The 16,834-nt window shown below is 33.7% G+C and overlaps 1 protein-coding gene across 1 annotated transcript in view; it reads left to right on the top strand.

Moving 5' to 3' along the window:
* Positions 1–2,500: 2,500 nt before the first annotated feature.
* The window catches only part of LOC139527653 (uncharacterized), a 54,810-nt gene continuing 40,476 nt past the window's right edge, over positions 2,501–16,834 (top strand). The window contains exons 1-2 of the mRNA XM_071323185.1: positions 2,501–2,616; positions 16,499–16,615. Of these exons, the coding sequence (XP_071179286.1) occupies positions 2,564–2,616; positions 16,499–16,615 (170 nt within the window). The 5' untranslated portion in view covers positions 2,501–2,563. The remainder of the gene's footprint in view (positions 2,617–16,498; positions 16,616–16,834) is intronic.

Here is a 16,834-nt window from a genome sequence, read left to right as displayed (position 1 = left end):
CGTACCCTAGACTTTATTTTTTATGGTCTATATTCTTTAAAATACATCTTTTTTGACAACCAATTTCAGTAAATATGATGCCACACTATAATAATCTAAAAACGTGTCTGGAAAAATAATGAAAAACAGTTAAATATCTTGAGAATGGGGCGACAGAGGACGATCAACCTCGAAATTTTCCGGTACTAAGTGGCAAGTTTTGGAGTATTACACAAAATCTTGTATTAATTTTGTACTTATCGGCCTAATAATTTAAAGAATTATATATCAGAAAATCATTTCTTAAGCGGCACCCTCATCAAATGAGTGGAAATGCTTTAAATTGAATGAATTTTTAACTTGTTGACTTTTTTTTCTATTTCTCTCCGCTTCGTTAGTACCCAATTTCCGGTGGCGATGATACACAGTGATTACGCTTAACTTACATGTACAAGGTTTTTTCAATTGATCATTTCATTCTGATTGAATGAATAAAATTGAGAATGGAAATGGGGAATGTGCCAAAGAGACAACAACCCGACCATAGAAAAAAAACAACAGCAGAAGGTCACCAACAGGTCTTCAATGTAGCGAAAAATTCCCGCACCCGGAGGCGTCCTTCAGCTGGCCCCTAAACAAATATATACTAGTTCAGTGATAATGAACGCCATACTAATTTCCAAATTGTACACAAGAAACTAAAATTAAAATAATACAAGACTAACAAAGGCCCGATGCTCCTGACTTGGGACAGGCGCAAAATGCGGCGGGGTTAAACATGTTTGTGAGATCTCAACCCTCCCCCTATACCTCTAGCCAATGTAGAAAAGTAAACGCATAACAATACGCACATTAAAATTCAGTTCAAGAGAAGTCCGAGTCTGATGTCAGAAGATGTAACCAAAGAAAATAAACAAAATGACAATAATACATAAATAACAACAGACTACTATAGCAGTTAACTGACATGCCAGCTCCAGACTTCAATTAAACTGACTGAAAGATTATGATTTCATCATATGAACATCAGGCACAATCCTTCCCGTTAGGAGTTTAGTATCATACCATCATAACATATATGAGAAGAACATAACCCGTGTCATGCCAACAACTGGTTTTTGAATAAATGTGTTTAGTTCCGATGCAAAGACCCTATAAGTGTTTGCATATACTAGAAACTAATACAATGCAGGGATCCTCACTGAAGAAAAGCAATTGTTTGAGAAGCAAATACGTAGAACTTCTGAAGGTATTGGGATTATAACAGTAGAAGAACAGCAAAAATCCGTCTGAAGATAATTTTGTCGGATGGAGCTGAAAGACAATTGTAGGAGAATGGTATGACTTAAAATATTGAGACAAATGAAAAAAAATGTCATGTCGTCGTTTCTTGTTTTTGTTACTGATGTACTTTGGAGAAAGACTTGCATACAATTCGTTGAACATATATATATATATATATATATATATATATTATTTGTAGACCAGGGGTAATATGGGTAGGGTCCATGTGTTAAAACCCCCTATATGCTGACGATCAGTGCTTTTGAATAGAGAAATATGGTTGTAGCCGCCACATCCCATTTATCCCGAGTTTGAACCCCCTTTTTAAATGACTGGATCCGCCCCTGTAGACTACATCTACTTGTCTCAGAAATATTTTTTCCTATATACCTTATATTAAGGTATATAGGAAAACAAATTTCTGAGACAAGTGCCTGTGCTGTAGACATTAATATTTCTAAAGGTCCCAATTTTTTCTTATATATTGGAAACGATTATTGCTAGCACGTTTGCTTGCTGTTGCGTTGAAAAAGGCTGCAATAAACAAAACATTTTTGGCAAGTTTGCTACAGCAATACTTTCCTTAAGGCGTCGGCCTCAAACAGGACGTGATCTCCTTTCACAAATGTTCTGCTCCAAGATAATGCAGTACTAGTGTATGAATACCGATTCTAGGAAGATGCTTTTGAAATTTTGATTCCTTTTGAAAAGATTACAGCTTGAATAAAAAAGGAACACATGCAATTGATTAAAAGAGGCAAAAGTTTCAAAAGTACAAACTAATGTCTGTGGAGAATTTCTTTCAACACAGGTGAATTAAAACATTTATGTAAATACATGTAACAGTTTAATGTTTCGGTACGATATGTTATGCATATGTATCACTATCTGAATGGAATTCATTTAAGATGTGGTATGATTGGCAATGTGACAATGTTATGTCATTTATGTTCATTTAAGATGTTCCTCATTGTTCAAGTGCTGTTTCAAGATATATATTTTTCTACATGATAGAGTTTTATATGTTTCAAATGATAACGTAAAAATCCACGGTATACACAAACAACTGAATTGAACAAACGACATAATTATTTCTTTATGAAACTATCAATTTGAAAGTAATGTTTAAAGACGTCCTTTTCCTATAAAAAATTTGACATGTTCTGACAATGCACCGGATTTATAATCGGTGTCTGGTTTCCGAGTATTGTCATTTTGTTTATTCGACTTGTAAGTTGTAAGTTCTCCCTTTTCTTTTGGTGAAATACTTAGTGTCTGACAAGGGATACAGACAGAGGAAATGCTTTTATTTAAACAGTTTCTCGTTGCATTTGGTGCAGTCTTACTTTTCAGGTAAAATATTTAGTTGATCATGCAATGTCTCGTCGTCTTTCAAACAAATCAATTTATATCATAATAATATAAAAATAAGGAGATGTGGCATCATTGCCAATGAGACAACTATCCAACAAAGTTCAAATAAAGTGGATGAAAGCAATCAATGGATAGGCAACCACGCGACCTTAAGAATGATAAAACCCCATACCGTTGGTATATTTAGTGTCCTGCTGGGATCATTATTTTCTAGTAATTTGAAGTGTGACCACGTTTTTCATATTAATATGATGTAAATGTAAATAAACAGTGTTCGTTAGTAAGACATGAACAAAACTGGAATAATACTTTCTCTTATTCTTACCCTTGACACCCTTATTCAGTCCGCATGCCTCGCGTTTCAAATTAAAAAAAAAACCCATCTCGAGCGAAGAAATATTGTGTCACACTCGATGAATTGGTATAATCTATATAAGATACGTTAGTATTTGTGATAAAACTTGTTCAGTATACTATACGTAACCATACATCATTTTGAATCATTAAACATACATTATTTTGAATCATTAACCATGCATTATTTTGAATAATTAACTATACATGCATTATTTTGAATCATTAACCATACATTATTTTGAATCATTAATCATACATTATTTTGATTCATTAACATACATTATTTTGAATCAGTAATCATACATTATATTGAATCATTAACATACATTATTTTGATTCATTAACATACATTATTTTGAATCAGTAATCATACATTATATTGAATCATTAACATACATTATTTTGAATCATTAACTATACATCAATTATTTTGAATCATTAATAAAGTTGAGAATGGAAATGGAGAATGTGTCAAAGAGACAACAACCCGACCATAGAACAGACAACAGCAGAAGGTCACCAATAGGTCTACAATGCAGCGGGAAATTCCCGCACCCGGAGGCGTTCTTCAGCTGTCCCCTAAACAAATATACATACTAGGTCAGTGATAATGAACGCCATAATAAACTCCAAATTGTACACAAGAAACTAAAATTAGGAGATAACTGTATTGTATTTTAAGCTCCGACGGCATCAATTGGGGATTTGATGGTCGCAAATTAAGTTTACTGGCGACGCGTTAGCGGAGACAGTAAACGGGTATTTGCGACCATCAAATCCCAAATTGATGCCGTCGGAGCTTAAAATACAATATTGTTATCTCCATTCTAATGAAACTGACAGAAAACAACGTTAAAACATGTATTTAAAATCTGTCATATGCCGTCTGCGCTTGCGCGTACGTCCCATAGCATCAATTGTCAATTGAGGCCATGTAAGAAAGTGACGTTATCCAATCAAAATGAACGTTACAAACGTTGTTGCATTAGAATTAAAAATAATACAAGACTAACAAAGGCCAGAGGCTCCTAACTGGGGACAGGCGCAACTATGCGGCGGGGTTAAACATGTTTATGAGATCTCAACCCTCCCGCTATACCTCTAGCCAATGTAGAAAAGTAAACCCACAACAATACGCACATTAAAATTCAGTTCAAGAGAAGTCCGAGTCTGATGTCAGAAGATGTAACCAAAGAAAATAAACAAAATGACAATAATACATAAATAACAACAGACTACTATAGCAGTTAACTTGAATTGCCAGCTCCAGACTTTAATTAAACTGTTTGAAAGATTATGTCTTTATCATATGAATATCAGGCACAATCCTTCCCGTGAGGGGTTTAGTTTCATACCATCATAACATATATGAGAAGAACATAACACGTGTCATGCCAACAACTGGTTTTTAAATAAATGTGTTTAGTTCCGATTCAAAGACCCATTAACGCCAAAATATGCAATCTTTAATGACCTGACAACAGTATCGTAACTATATCCCTTTTTAATAAGTCCATTTAAAGGTTTTGTTAGCTTCTGAGTTGAATACTGACATTTTTGTGCTTTATAAAGAATATTTCCATAAAAAATCGGATGTGAAATACATGAACGTATAAGAAGTCTGCATGTTTAGCTATATTTACGAATGATGTCCTTATACTGATGATAAAGTTAGTAAATGTTTTGACTAGTTTGTGATATCGAAAACCCTGGTGTAATAATTTTTCAGTACAATACATTATTTTGAATCATTAACTTACATTATCAATACATTATTTTGAATCATTAACCATACACTATTTTGAATCATTAACCATACATTTTTTTGAATCATTAATTATACATTATTTTGAATCATTTACATACATTATTTTGAATCATTAACCATACATTTTTATGAATCATTAACCATACATTATATTGAATTATGATTGTTAAATACACCCTTTAGATGCTTTTATTCCAAAATAAGCCCCTCTGAAACACAAACTAGAATTGAGAATGGAAACGAGGAATGTGTCAAAGAGACAACTTGACAAGTCAACCCAAATAAAGAACAGAAAAATAGCATAAGAATTCAAAACTCAAAGGAAATGCATTCATAGAATCTATATATCCTTACACTACACTATTTTCACATTACCGAAGTTTGAATTATTGATCGACAGGAATTACCTACTCTGTGAGGACATTCTTGTGATGTTTGTGTTTTCTTACACCAAAATATGACCTGAACTGTTTCTACTTATTTAATTCGCAACCATGTGACTTTGTCTGACAGAAACCACACTTAACATTTTATTCCACGTGAGAGGAAAATATAAGTTTATACTGCAACTAGTTGTGTTTCCTAAATGTAGTAACACGGCTTTATTTGGTGCTATGTCAATTTCATCATTGAATAATTACATTAGATGTATGTTTCATTATGATACAGTTATTTGGATTGACTAAAAGCAATTTGGCGTCCTTCTGAAATTAACATTCATAACATAATGAAGATGGAACGAGGTCCCACAATAAAGTGCACATGTTAAAGAAAAACTTGATGGAAATCGTGTTTTCACGATCCTAGCTAAAAAATGTAACTATAAGTATTGGATGTTTGTTTTTGTAACTTCATAGGGGTGTAAAAGCGTTGACCGTACGCACATTTTTAGAATGAAGCGATTCCGCGCTTCATAAAAAAACTACTTCGGTCAACGCTTTTACACCCCAATGAAGCATGATTCATTTAGGGCTGAAAATAAGTTTGAAATGTAGAACCTCGCCCTTCTCCAGTTTCTCAGCCTAATACAAAAAAAGTATATATTTTTCTGACATTGATCGAATATTACATATATGTATCACTGTAAATATATCTGACTCCTGACGCGTCCGGACGCGTTCAAAATTTGCACACCGAATGTTTAAATGTTTTAACGTCATATGTTCATGCTTAGAGATGTGTTTAAAGTTTTAACATTTGTGTTAAAAATATTAACATGTGTGTTCAGACACAGTGAACACCGGTGTTCAAATTCATAATTATGCATATCAATGAGGCCTGTTATGATAATATCGTAATACAAATATGTCGATGCTATCTTATTTCATGAACCGTTCAGTTTATTAACATTACATGTTCAATCAGTGTTCAAATCGCTCGAAACTTTGAACACCTCGCGTTAAAAAAAATATACCAGGGTACCAAATACCGGAAACAGATATCGGCTGGTGATTTAGGCGGTTAAACGACGAATGGATACACATAAGGAAGAGAACTGAAGAAGGGACTTCTATCCCACATGAACACGAAAGAAGTGAGTAACAAGTTAGTATAATATCCATAGGTAGTTCGATGGCTTCCTTGTTATTATCTCATGTCAGATATATATTTGTCAAATATTCATAACTGTTATATCCAAAGTTTCAACATAAAAGACGAATTAAAGAACAGGATTTAGATTAAACGTAAATAACTGATGATTTCCTAAACTGATGAATAACCAGTCTGTGATCGTCTGTCTGTTATACATCTGAAATAAATGATGATTTTTGACATCCACGTATATTAGCTGACACTAAGTGTTAAGAACTCTAACATCAAGTGTACTGATAAGTCGTTGAGAGTTCAACTGTTTATTCGTATACACCCCGGAGAGGGTGAAAAACTGAACGTACAAAATAACAATCATAAGCATACTATTAAGTCAACACTTATTCAATAAATGTCAAAAAGTAGTACATTCACAAAGAAAATGGTTATATAGTTCAATACAAGTGACTCTTGTACACTACACTTCGAAAAACAACATCAATATATCAGGAAAAGGTTACACGCAAGTATCTATATATGCAATAAAAATGACAGGTTGCAAATGTCATTGACTGTACTTTTCATAGCGTGCACGATAAAAAATTTACACACGTTAAAACTGTGCGGTACAGTATTTCTAGAAAATTCGAGCGTGACCCCAGTCTACATCAATAAAACACAAAAATAAATTGATGTGGGATTGACGAATAATGAATGGAATTTAAGGGGCAAATGCACACATAAAAAATACAAACAGTACTGTAAATTCACAGCGGTAATATTTTTTCATGTCGTGCGTAAATGAACACAAATAATCAAATATGAAGTTGCATAAAATGTATAATTCAACAATATGCACAACGATATAAAAAATGAGCACAGATATAAAAGGTAAACTTACTCTAGTGGTGGATTAAACTTCAAATAGAAAAAACAACGTGTTTCAGTTTTGACAAATATCGAGGGATAGATGAGACTGTGGAGTGAAATGATAAAAAAAAGGACGACATGGTCAATTCGGCACTTTACCAAAACAGTACACTCCTCCTCTGATTTCTTATGAAATCACTACATTTTCAAAAATCAAAGGACAATGTCATATGAAAAATTAACATGTGTGTCCCTAACAATGTTATAATAACTGTTTATGTATCAAGTGTGGTTGATTAAACGATATCACTATCATAGTCACTCGGCTTCAAGGAGCCAAATGGTCCTAAGTAATCGGTCTGAAGTGAAAGTTTATGTTTACGGTACTTGCACTATACAGGTTAAAGTATGTATCTGTGATTGCATCTTTTGAAGCATATAAGAAGGTGAAGTCCTTTTGTTTAACACTGTTTACACATGAAAGTCCAATGTACTTCTTCTGTGTAGGCAAATGTTCAAGTTGGCTCAATGAAGGTAAACTTGATTCCCGTGTTTGATTTAGTGATTCTGGGAATGGATTATTCCAATCACAAGTAGATGAAACCCTTAAGGTTGGACGTATAAATAACTTGTCCTTCATAATCACGGGTGTTGCTAAGCTAATTGGGTCATACAAACTGTCGACTGTTGACAGAAATCCGTGGCGTGTAAATGGCTTGTTGTCAGAAGACACTCTTAAAATGAACTCGTCCAGTTCTGTGTCCCAGGAGAGACCTAAGCTCATCTGTAACAAGAGATCTGCCAATCCAAGGTCGAGGTCCTTGAGATTTGTGGCAAGGTCAATTGATTGAAATGCTTTGAGCACTGATCTGCAGTTTGAAGCGACTGTATCTACCACATGTGTGGGCTTTTCAGAGTTGCAACCAAAGTTCATATCAAATGATTTTGTTCCATGGTTTGATATTTGCCTACCGTTCTCTAAAAAAGGTTTGTCTGGTATGAACTTCTCGAAAGTTGGGTCTAATCCAACTGGTGTCTCACTATCACACGGAAACAATAAAGTAGATTGCACATTGCCGACAATTACGGTTTTGTTCACATTGACAAGTTATTGTTCCTGAAATCTTCCAAGGCATACATTCCCCACAATAACCCATCCTAAGGGTAAAAGTTGTGCATACGGTACATCGTTGACTCCTACACGGTGTTCAATAACATGGTGTGCTCTAATTAGGTCACGGCCTATTAACATCTGGATCTCAGATTGATTGTCAATGTCAGGAATACAACTCGCTATGTCCTTCGTGTGAGGATAACTAAAGGCTATAACAGGTGAGGGTATCTCCTCACGATTGTTAGGAATGTTGCTACATTCGATTATTTCAGGTACATTAAGACATGAAGACCCGTCCAGTGACTCTAGTGCGTATCCGGAAGCCCTTCTTCCACTACTGACAAACCTCCCTGCACAAGAAGCAAGTGCGTATTTGATTTCTTTGCCATTTTCTCTGAAGAAATTGAAGAAGTCTGAAGTAGCTAAAGTTCTGTTACTTTGGTCGTCTATCACGCAGTAAACAGTTTTGAAATGTTCTGGTCTATCAGAATGATATACTTTGGCAAGTACTTTCCCGCAAAGTGGAAAGGGATTAATATAAGTTGCAAAACTTGTTTCCCAATCCACTATAAATAAATATGTTTAAACTAAACTAAGTACTATCTTGGAGCAAGATTTACTAGTATTGTTTATCGAGTCACATATTTTAGTGCATGTGCTGCTTATGTGTTCATTTGAATTATCATCCTCGTGCTTTTGCTGGGGTTCATTTTCAACGTCTACGTGTAAGGCTGAAGGATGGTCACAAGAACCACACACGCTACATTTGACATCCTGTTTACATTTGTCACGGAAATGTCTCTTAGGTCCGCAACACTTGAAACACAAACCTTTCTGCTTAATTAAATCAAGTCTCTCTGATAATGGTTTAGCACGAAAATCACGCCACATGTTGAGTGTATGGTTAGTTCCGTGAAGTGGACATAAGTCCTCATTCGACTTCTGAAACGGTGGCCTGTAGTTATTGTTACCAATATCGGTTTTGGTGCTTGACACTTGCGTGGGACTTTGAAATCTGGTTTGCTTTGATGTGGTTGGTTTTGTGTCTTGATTGTCATAAATGAATCCAGGGTCATTACGCACTTTATCAATATTTTGCAGGAATGGCACAAAGAAGGAGGATGGCGGATATGCTCCATTGTTCTTTGAGTTATAACCATTGGCGGTAGTAGTCCACTTTTCTTGAACGTTGTAAGGTAGTCTGGTTACAAAACGATTTACACCAAGGGAGGAATCGAAGTAAGCAAATATAGTAGAAAACTTTTAATCTCTACGAATAGAATCTATCTCTGCAGCTAAGTCTGTTAAGTCATAAAGTTCCTTTCGGTTATCGTTTGAAAGTTTTGGAAAGTTAACTATACGTGAGTGAAGTGAGGATTCGATCATCTCTGGACTACCAAATCTAGCATCTAAGCGTTCCCATATAAGACGCACTGCAGTAGCCGGATTATGAGCATTAGCACATCTTATGTTCTAAGCATGCTGTTTTGAGCTTGGTCCCAAATACTTTGTAAGAAGGTCCAACTGTTCCAATGTGTTTGTATCTAACTCAGTCATTATGTGTTGCTAACTAATTTTCCAAGATGAGTAATGTGACGGCTGGTCATCAAATGATATGAGGCTAGATGTGATTAAGTCTTTCTCCACCATCAACTTGGCCAATTCTTGTGCTTCGTTCCTCTGGGTTGGAACAAAATGTTGTGCTGTAGGATTCAATGGTCACAAAGAATGAATAGGAATGTTTACATTGTTCGCTTCAAGGTCATGTTTGCTCAAATGTAAGGAATGATGTGAGCGCTGTTGCTCCACAAATTCTGCTGTACGTTGTTCTGTAATATTACGTGTATCTGGTACGTTAGCACTACGGTACTTTCTTTCGGACATTCTGTCTTCATTGGCATGTTGAACTACTGGATTAGCGATTCTTGGTGGTTCGTAACTTTCACTATAGTCTTTAAGATCGAAATCCAATGCCTTCTCAACAGCTTGTAATCCCGACTCAGCTTTGTTAACGTCTCGCTTCATAGCGAGGACGTTTTTCTCTGCTTTGAGTGTAGCTTCGCGGTGCAACAACCCTGCCTCCTCTTTGGCATATTTAAGTCGTGTCTTAACGGTTTCAAGTTTCACTGTTTGTTTAAGAATCTCTGATTGAGCACTTAGTGACGAGTGTCTTGTTGACCCAGTATAACGGGAACTATGTTGGGAGCTACGACTTTTATGAGTTCGTTTACTATTTTCTATTGATCTCCTAGGCAGCAATTCACTTAGATGTTGTTTGACCACTGATATCTTAGCCTTTAAAGCATAGAATGACACTTTAAATGATGCATGCTCACTTTCACTTTCTCTTGTCCTATATGATTTTAAGAAATCAAAATATCTGTTAGCTTCTTTCTCATACTTTTAATAGCGTCTATATCTCGTTTTATAGTTCTAATGATATATTATCTTTCATTAGACTGTTCGAAAAGGTGATCTCCATCTGATGTTAGTGTTCTTGAAGATCTTAGCTCTCTTCTTTCAGAAACGGATTCTGACTGGGACATGTTGAATCTATCTTGTGTTCATCTCTATAATCTAGATTTTTCACTGTACTGATAAGTCTTTGAGAGTTCAACTGTTTATTCGTATACAGACTCCCGGAGAGGGTGAAACACTGAACGTGCAAAAAAACAATCATAAGCATACTATTCAGTCAACACTTATTCAATAAATGTCAAAAAGTAGTACATTCACAAAGAAAATGGTTATATAGTTCAATACAAGTGACTCTTGTACCCTACACTTCGAAAAACAACATCAATATATCTGGAAAAGGTTACACGCAAGTATCTATATATGCAATATAAATGACAGGTTGCATATGTCATTGACTGTACTTTTCATACCGTGCACGATAAAAATTTTACACACGTTAAAACTGTGCGGTACTGTATTTCTAGAAAATTCGAGCGTGACCTTATTCTACATCAATAAAACACAAAAATAAATCCTAATATGTGGGATTGACGAATAATGAACGGAATTTAAGGGGCAAATGCATACAATAAAAATACAAACAGTACTGTAAATTCACAGCGACAATATTTTTTCATGTCGTGCATAAATGAACACCAATAATCAAATATGAAGTTGCATAAAATGTATAATTCAACAATATGTACAACGATATAAAAAATGAGCACAGATATAAAAAGTAAGACTCTAGTGGTGGATTAAACTCCAAATAGAAAAAGTAACGTGTTTCAGTTTTGACAAATATCGAGGGATAGATGAGACTGTGGAGTGAAATGATAAAAAAAAGGACGACATGGTCAATTCGGCACTTTACCAAAACAGTACATCAAGTGTTAAAAAATGAAACACAAAGGCATTAAAAACTGAACACCACACATTCAATTGATGAACACTAAGTGTTAAGAACTTTAACATCAAGTGTTCAAAAATGAAACACAAAGGCATTAAAAACTGAACACTACATATTCAATTGATGAACACTGACGTTAGAGTTATACTTACTGAATTGATTTTTTCCGCGATGTTGTGTGACTTGATCAAATTTCCGCGCGCAGTTTGCCTGGCCTGAATTAATTTAACGTGTGAATGGGGAAAAAATGACGTTTTAGAAAAAACGTTTGTATCTTTGTTGTTTCTCATCAAATCGGTTTCAAACTCGATATTGTTACACTAAAGTATGAAAGGAGTGTTGCAATATAAAAAAAAAATACATGACAATACCTACTTTTGATATTTTTCAACCTTTTGTGGAAAGAAAATGACGTTTGATTTGCGAAATCTATTTTTTTTTTGTGACCGGTTTATATTTTTGCCTCCCATCTTCTAAATTAACAATACAAATGGTAATTAACAATTTCGAGTGTTCCTTTATCAAAGTTTTATGGAAAAAATAACTCCACAGTCAAAATTCTAGCTTATTAGTCTGAATAAACACGAATGAAAATGTTATGTCAAATTCCGCGGCGGCCATTTTTTTACCTGTACAATGCAATCACCAGATAGGAAGTTGTGTCCCTGGATAAGTTGGAGTTGTCTTTCTTATTCCAATGTTTTCTTTGTATTTTTGCATTGATATAGATATAAATTGACTATTGGGATCTTTTGTGGATTTTTTAATATTTTAATGGAGATATCTAATGATATTTATTTCTGGTAAAATCAATACTTTTGAGATTAATATGTGCTTTTTTTTTAATGTACAAATATATTTTTTTCTGTTTTTTTCTTTGTATCAAACCACTGACTGCATGGAAATATTAATTAAATGTAAGATGACTTGACACACTAATCCATGTACATTTAACACTTTAATAATATCTTGATAAATTAAGAGAGATATAATTAAATCTTGAAAGACAATCATGAACTTAATTACTTTGAAAAAGTCTATGATTTATTAAAAAATTTATCTTTATAAGTGTCCATGGGATGCTAGAATTTCCACTGTCTTTGGTTTTGTATTGTTCTATGATGAAGATAATTTAATGTTCCTTATTAAAAAAAAATGACAAAAATTAATGAATGAAAATGTCAACTGTAACAACAAATATAATTTATGAATATCCTTTCAACAACTTATCTGTGAAAGTTTGCATAGTATTTTTTAAGGGGCCAGCTGAAGGACGCATACGGGTACGGGAGTTTCTCGCTACATTGAAGACCCATTGGTGGCCTTCGGTTGTTGTCTGCTCTATGGTCGGGTTGTTGTTGCTTTGACACATTCCCCCTTTCCTTTCTCAATTTTATTGCATGGTCACAGGATTATGATTTCTTTCAAATATTCTGAAAATGACTGGTATTTTTGAATATTGAAAACGAATGTTGAATGTTGAAAACGAATGTTGAAAGTTGAAAATCGAATGTTGAAAACGACTGTTCAATGTTGAAAACGAATGTGAAATTTTATCACTTTCAAATCACAAAGAAATCATACGATTTGTTTATCATTTGTTACCATGATTTGTTCCTCAATTTTTTTTGTTTGGTGGTTTATGCGAATTGCAGGAGAATGTCAAGTTCAGAAAATTTAGTTGTAATGGCATTTATCAGGGCGAGGTTATATTAAAAAAAAGTACCGTTACATTTAAATTTTATATATAGAGATTCAATAAATAATCAATTTTGTACAAGCACCACACAACATAAACAATGTTTGAACTGTGATTAAGTTCAAATGTAACAACAAATTAACAACAGCCAGTCTTTGCAGACGACACATGATTTATATCGAAAATAGTCCAGAAAATGAAAAGTTTACAACAAGTTGTTTTTCTAGTCACATGATCACAATATGACATACACCGTGTCAGACGCTGCCAATACCCAAAGTTTGATGGCCCATTTCTTTGTTTTAGGAGAAATTAGAGACCATGACTTATATTTTTAATAACCATAAACATGATAAAACCTTCAAGTGTTGGGATTAAATTTCAGGATGAAAACAATATATGTACATTGTCAGAAAATATAAAATTTTTGTCCTGTTTCTAAAATTCATACAAATATATTTTATTTTTTCCGTCAATGTACATATATATTGAATATGAGAATAATTGCCTGTTAACATAAACATATAATTGTTATGGCTTTTTTACTTTAATATATGTGTGTGGCTCTGATCTGGCTGCGGTTTAACATCTTAGAATTGAGATTAGATTCACATTTATATATGATTTATAAAAACATTACCGGTTTTATGTCAATTATCAAATCATTGCAATATTACTTTGCTCTTCATGGGCCCTTTAATTAGAATAAAAATATCTTATCTCTGGAATCAAAATATCCTATCTTTGGAATAAAAATGTCTTATCTTATCTAATTATAACTATTAATTATTTGGTTATCAGATAGAAACATTTAGAAAAGATATCCTCTTTGGGCCTTATAAGTTTTGTGGACCAGTATAATACTTCTTGGTTGGGATAAATGGGGAAGACCTCTTTGACCAAGAAGTTCTACTTCTCCCACCGAAAATCCCTCAAACTCTTCCTCTGAACTTTCGGACATTTTTGTGCCTCAGAATGTTACAGACACGATACAGACCATGAAACGACATTTTACTATAAATATTTACTATAATTTTGCGTCCTTGACATTGGCAAGTGAGAGAGGAAAGTGATTGGATTGTTTTATTTAGAACTCCCATAAAAGGAGTGCAACCTTTTGCACTCGTGGGAAAAATCCAATTACCGCGCCGATGGAAGTCGGATTATTACTTGATTTTATTCTCCGTTCGATTGTAAAAATCGTTTTTCGTAATTTTTATCATAATATTAATCAAAATATCCATGAAATTAAATTTAACTTTCCTTCCAAATAACCTTTTCTCAACCAAAAAGGTCACATGTTCGCATCACATGTTTTGTACAAAATGGCGGCGGCTTATTTTGTTTGTTGACGCTACCGATCTTTCATTGTATTGAAGTATATATAAGGTATCAAATTCAGTCAGAATAGGTATTCTTTAACTGTGATATACAAGCTTCCTGAAAACCTATATATTTATTGGTTAAACGTAGCTTTACGGGGGGAAAATGAGTTAAAAGACAAAAAATATTATTATCACGTGATTGTCAATGCCTAAAAGCATTGTTCGGCCTGGCTACGGGGGATGCCTCAACACATTGTTCGGCCTGGCTACGGGGATGCCTCAACGCATTGTTCGCCTTGAAAGGGTTTTAATTAATTAATTAATTAATTAAATCAAATAACTCTAACATAACATCAAGTGTTCAAAAGTGAAACACAAAGGCATTACAAACTGAACACCACACATTCAATTGATGAACACTAGTGTAAACATTTAGAACACCATTTATGACTTAGAAAATGCATTCGTTTTGTTTTATTTGCAGGAATCGTTAGATTGAAATGTTTGAATTAGGAACCGATAGACAATAATCCTACGAAGGTCATTTCTGCATGCTATAAAGTGTTGGAAAAAAGAAAGATATCAAAAAAAGGTATGACAATATATGTATATTAATAGCTTATGTGGGTGTATCATTTCTATATCTGTATACCTTAGGTAAAATAAATCGACTTTCTGATTTATAATTTCAAAACTTGCATTTCACTGCCATAGAATATCAATTTGTACTCTAGTATATATCGAAATTAAAGCATAACAACCGTTGCATAATTTGATGCTTTATAAAAAAACTCTCTTCTATTAATTTTAAATTTTATTTTGCAGGATATATAGGCTCATAGACATTACTTGTTGTGGAGGACTTTGACATTTGGAAGTTGATTACAACACATAAAATGCCACCCAGTTGATAGCTTTACGTGAGGATGCACTGAAAAGTGGAGCGTACATTGTATGTGATCCTACAAGAAATGTTCGAATTTGCAAATTTTAAACTTTCATTGTGACAAATATCTATATCATAAACTATCTACTTATCACATGACATGCTTTTTTGGTTAGGACACACATGATGTAGCAACTATATTTTCATGTAGGGGTAAATACTTATTTGTGATATATTAAAGTCAGTTTAAAAACATTATGTATAATGTGATTTCACTGTCTGTTACTTGTGATATCATAAGGTATTCTTGTGTACTTTTCTTACATATCTTACATATATGCTCATTAATTATATAAAGAATTACTTGTTAAATTATGTTTTATTGTTATATTTTGCCTGATTTTGATAACAGTTTAATTAAGTTTAGTACTTATGGACAATTATGTACGCTTGAAAATAGAACACCTATGTCAACTGTTCTGAATGTTAACATCTGGTGTTCTGGATCTTAACATCTTGGTTTTAAACATGTTCTGTGTGTACAAAAAGTGTTACATGGCTGTTGAACGCGTCGACGTATTAAGATTTTGAACATTCGGACACGTTAAATCGTTAAACACTAATGTTAAAGTCTCTAACAAGTGTTCAAAAATGAAACACAAAGGCATTAAAAACTGAACACCACACATTCAATTGACGAACACTGACATGTGTAAACATTTGGAACACCATTACACGTTCAAAAAGTGTTACAAAAAAGCGTTCAAGCAGTGTTATATTTATTAACACTTAGATTTACACTAAAATTACAGTGTATTTACTGATGTGTTTTGGGGGATTGTCTATACCTAGTGCATCAACATTACAATTTCCGGTGCTAGTATTTGACAACAGGAAACACTTGTCTTCCTTGAGAGATTACGCATACTTTTTTTTTTATTACAGGCTGTCAGAAAGCGGCTTTTGTTACTATTATTCGAAATGTCGAAAAACTGGATACAGAACTGAAAAGTATCACAAACGTTGTGGAGCCTTTAAATGGAAAAGATGCACTCGATACAGGTAATAAAAAAGATAATCAAAGTACTGAAGTACTGAACATCGGCTAACCGTAAGTTTTTTTTAAAGTCAAAATCACTTGTCTCAGTTTCCATTTGTATATGTCGTGTACATCTTATTATTTTGTACAGGTTATTACCTGTACAAAAACTTTGTAAGACTAATTACTCGTATGATGCCATCATACAAGTTATTACTTGTACAAATATAATTGTACGAGTA

This window comes from Mytilus edulis, chromosome 6 (assembly GCF_963676685.1).
Source record: "Mytilus edulis chromosome 6, xbMytEdul2.2, whole genome shotgun sequence".
Taxonomy (NCBI): Eukaryota; Metazoa; Mollusca; class Bivalvia; order Mytilida; family Mytilidae; genus Mytilus; species Mytilus edulis.
Note: the sequence above shows the minus strand (reverse complement) of the source record. Positions and strands in the feature narration are given on the sequence as shown.